Source organism: Arachis ipaensis, chromosome B10 (assembly GCF_000816755.2).
Source record: "Arachis ipaensis cultivar K30076 chromosome B10, Araip1.1, whole genome shotgun sequence".
NCBI lineage: Eukaryota > Viridiplantae > Streptophyta > Magnoliopsida > Fabales > Fabaceae > Arachis > Arachis ipaensis.
Window position 1 is genome coordinate 1,550,936 of NC_029794.2, and position 4,191 is coordinate 1,555,126.

The 4,191-nt window shown below is 40.4% G+C and overlaps 1 protein-coding gene across 1 annotated transcript; it reads left to right on the top strand.

Annotated features, from left to right (window-relative positions):
- LOC107623676 (cytochrome P450 710A1) lies at positions 2,066-4,168 on the top strand. Its single transcript, XM_016326023.2, has one exon. The coding sequence runs from the start codon at positions 2,531-2,533 to the stop codon at positions 4,052-4,054; it is 1,524 nt and encodes a 507-aa protein (XP_016181509.1). The 5' UTR covers positions 2,066-2,530; the 3' UTR covers positions 4,055-4,168.

The window sequence follows — 4,191 nt, forward strand, 5'->3', positions numbered from 1 at the left end:
TATTTACTATAAAATTTTATCATTTAAAATTAAAGAAATATATTTTTTTAAAAAATAAGCTTCAATTATACAAAATGAATTATAAATAATGATTATGCAATCAAATAAAGAAGGTATAATGAAAAATACATATAAAAAAGCACTTGTAAATTACAAAATAGATGAGATTTAAAAGAGTTTTTTAGAAATATATTTGTGCTTTTAAAAAAAGAGAAACACATTATTTTGTATTTGAAAATAAAAAAAAATCATGTATGCATATTTATATTTTTAAATTAAAAAATTTAATATTGATATACTTTAACATGGTAATTTTTGGTGTTTTTTAAAATTGTGGGAGTACACAAATCGGACTCTCCGATTTGTGTTTAAAAAGTGGAAAAAATTTAGAGTACACAAATCGGAGGGTTCGATTTGTGTTAAAAAAATTGAAAAAATTCAGAGTACATAAATCGGACCATGCGAGTTGTTTGATTTTAAAATTTTGCTTAAGAAATCGCATGGTCCGACTTGTGGTTGAACAAATATGAATTTCAGTTTGTCTGTTGCTATTAATTTTTTCATGAAATGGAATATCCAAAGCAACTTGGACCCTCCAAGTTGTTCCACTGACATCACATAACTGTAAAGCACCTGTATTCCCCATGCTCAAGTTCAACACCACTTTTACTTCCATATTCAAATTAAAAAATCGTATCTACTCTATGTGTTCAGTAACAATAATTATTATTGATCAAACCTAAAAGCGTAAGAAGATTTACACTGCATATTTTCGACGTAGTTGAGGAAATTTAATTTGGAACTTGATGATTGCGTTACCAACTTACCATGAAAAGACGAAATTAAAAATAATATATTGCAAATTGGTATCAATAAGCAACTAAGGAAGAAAGTATATTAATGATAAAAATCATAAAATGTTAAATGTGCGTAGCGTATTTGTACGTGTATGGATGGATGCATGCTTTAAATATGAAGTGGTCACGGAACAAGAGGGACCCAACCGAAAAATACAAATAACAGAGCCAACCGAGATACCAAATAAAAAAGGACCAACAAGAGGTTTCTAGCATTTTGCTAACAAGGAAAATAAAATAAAAATGGGCAATGATTAGCGATAAGGAAAAAGAAATGGATATTGTTAAAAAAAATTAAAAAAGTAAAATATGATTTTAATAATAAAAAATGAAAAAGTCTAAGGGGCCAGCAATTTTATTAAATTTTGGCCAGCATGTAATCAGCAGAGAAAGGTGAGTCATTAGATGAAATCTCACACCAATCTCACACCATTAAATCATCATTGATAGCTATTTGATAGCTACTGTTCCTGCCTGGTTGTGGCCGAGCTATATGTCTCCTTGGAGGGTTGAACGTCCGACCTTGTTGGAGAACTTCAATATGCCTCGACCACCAAGTGAAACAAGGGGGGGAGCACCTGCAAAAAGCACTCCCACGCTCAAGTCAGCTAAAGAGAATTATTTGAAGAGTTATTTTAGCTTAGAACGATGATCTACCTTTTCAATTTCAGCTGTTTCCTTTATAACTCGGAGATGATGGCCGTTTATTGACCGTTTCTGTGTAACCGATCATAGTGGTTTAATGCCATAAAGTCGGCAAAGTTAATGTGCCGATTAAAAAGGGATTCGCCGAGCTATAATTCGTAACCGACGTATAACGGTTGTATCAGCTACCAATCACAAAAGTTGCTGGTCCCCTAGCATTGCTCATAAAAAATTATACTTTATTTTTTTAATTGTTAAAAAAAATAGAAAAGATTTATTACCTAAGAAAAACGGTTAGAGAACGTACGTGATTACGCAAAACTGGCATAGACAACAATGAACAAACTCACAAGACACAAGTAATTTGAAGGGGAAATGAATATGAATAGGATTCTCGAATCAACTAACACATTATGGATTAGAGTAAAGATGTTTAACTTTTCTCCTCTTAAGTCTTAATTAGCGATCTAAAGAATTATATATTTTATAAAATTCTAAATACTAACGAACCAATTATTTAAAAAAAAAAATAATATTTTTATATACTATTTTCTCTTGTCCATTGCAAATAAAGGATAAGCTCTTTTTATTTTCCTTTTATATTGTCGTAATCAAAGTGTACCACGTCATAGCTGGATCACATCCCCACACCATAGTGACCCACCACCACCTCTTCCTCCCCTCATCTCCTCCTAGCTCCTCCTTCTTATACTTGCATTGTTCTAGAACGAAGACTATTGATAGCGCTGTACTATTTTCTCTTTATTTTTCAAGACAGGTACCTCTTGTATATTTTCCCTCTGAAACTCAAATTTGACTTGAAATCTTGAAGTGAAGACTCACCATTTTTGACCTTAGCCCATAGCTGACCCCTTAATCAGACAATTTGATTTTTTATTGTTCCCACCTAATTTATATTCCTCCAAGTCTCCAAGACGATCCATCTAAATAAATTGAGAGCTGAAGAAAGCCCAACCACCCACCTCCTTTCACAAAGAGAGAGAGAGAGAGAGAGAGAGAGAGAGGACATGTCAATTGCATCTCCTCTGACTCCCCTATTGCCATACATAACATGCTTCATAATCTTGCTGGTCCTTGTAGAACAGATCAAGTACATAAGCAAGAAGAGGTCTATCCCAGGGCCAAGCGTGGTCCTGCCCTTCATAGGAAACGCAATCGCATTGGTCAGAAACCCAACCAAGTTCTGGGACCAACAATCCAGCCTCGCCAAGTCCACCACCGCAGGACTCTCTGTGAACTACATCATCGGCAACTTCATAGTCTTCATAAGAGACACAGAGCTCTCCCACAAGGTCTTCGCCAATGTTAGGCCCGACGCATTCAGGCTCGTGGGCCACCCATTCGGTAAAAAGCTATTCGGTGAGCACAACCTCATCTACATGACGGGCCAAGACCATAAGAATCTCCGTCGTCGAATCGCACCCAACTTCACTCCAAGGGCTCTTTCCACGTACACCGCGCTGCAGCAGATCACAATCCTCAACCATCTTAAGTCCTGGGTTCAGCTCTCACACAAAGCCCAAGCCCCCATTCCGCTCCGCGTTTTAGCCCGGGATATGAACTTAGAGACTTCTCAGACGGTCTTCGTTGGGCCCTACTTGACCCCCAAGGCCCGCCAGAGCTTCGAGAGGGATTACTATCTTTTCAACGTCGGTCTCATGAAGCTCCCCATCGACCTCCCCGGCATGGCGTTCCGAAACGCCAGGCTCGCCGTCGATCGTCTTGCCGGAACCCTAGCTACCTGCACGGCTATGAGCAAGAAGAGGATGGAGAACGGAGAGGAACCTTCGTGCTTAATCGATTACTGGATGCAGGACACACTACGCGAAATCGCAGAGGCGCAGCTCGCCGGAGATACTTCACCTCCGCCGTATTCCTCTGACGCCGAGATTGGTGGATACCTCTTTGACTTCCTCTTTGCGGCTCAGGACGCGTCCACGTCGTCGCTTCTGTGGGCGGTGACGCTGCTGGACTCTCATCCTGATGTGTTGGCCAGGGTGAGGGACGAGGTCGCCGGAATCTGGTCGCCTGAGTCCGACGAACTAATAACGACGGACCAGTTGAGGGAGATGAGGTACACTCAAGCGGTGGCTCGTGAGGTGGTGAGATTCCGTCCGCCGGCGACTCTGGTGCCGCACATCGCGGCGGTGGATTTCCCGTTGACTGAAAACTACGTGGTTCCGAAGGGCGCGATCGTTTTCCCGTCGGTTTACGAGTCATCGTTTCAGGGATTCCCTGAACCGGACCGATTCGACCCGGACCGGTTCTCAGAGGAGAGACAAGAGGACCAGATTTATAAAAGAAACTTTCTGGCGTTTGGTGCTGGGGCCCATCAGTGCGTGGGCCAGAGGTATGCCTTGAATCATTTGGTTCTGTTCATAGCGATGTTCGCCTCGTTGATCGATTTCAAGAGAGATAGAACGGACGGCTGCGATGATATTGCATACGTCCCCACCATCTGCCCCAAAGACGATTGCAGGGTGTTCCTGTCTAGGCGTTGCGTACGTTATCCTTCTTTCCCCGGGCACTGAATTACCGTAGTGCCCTTCTTCGCCCTTTGCATTGTTTGTTAATTGTGTCGGCCTTTGCCTTTTCTTTTTTTTCAAAATTTTCATTTTATTCATTTGTCATTTATTAGTGTCAAGCATGTTCACTTGTATTTTGCTCT

Coding starts and splice junctions, on each gene's coding strand:
- LOC107623676 (XM_016326023.2), top strand. CDS start 2,531: ATGTCAATTGCATCTCCTCTGACTCCCCTATTGCCATACATAACATGC.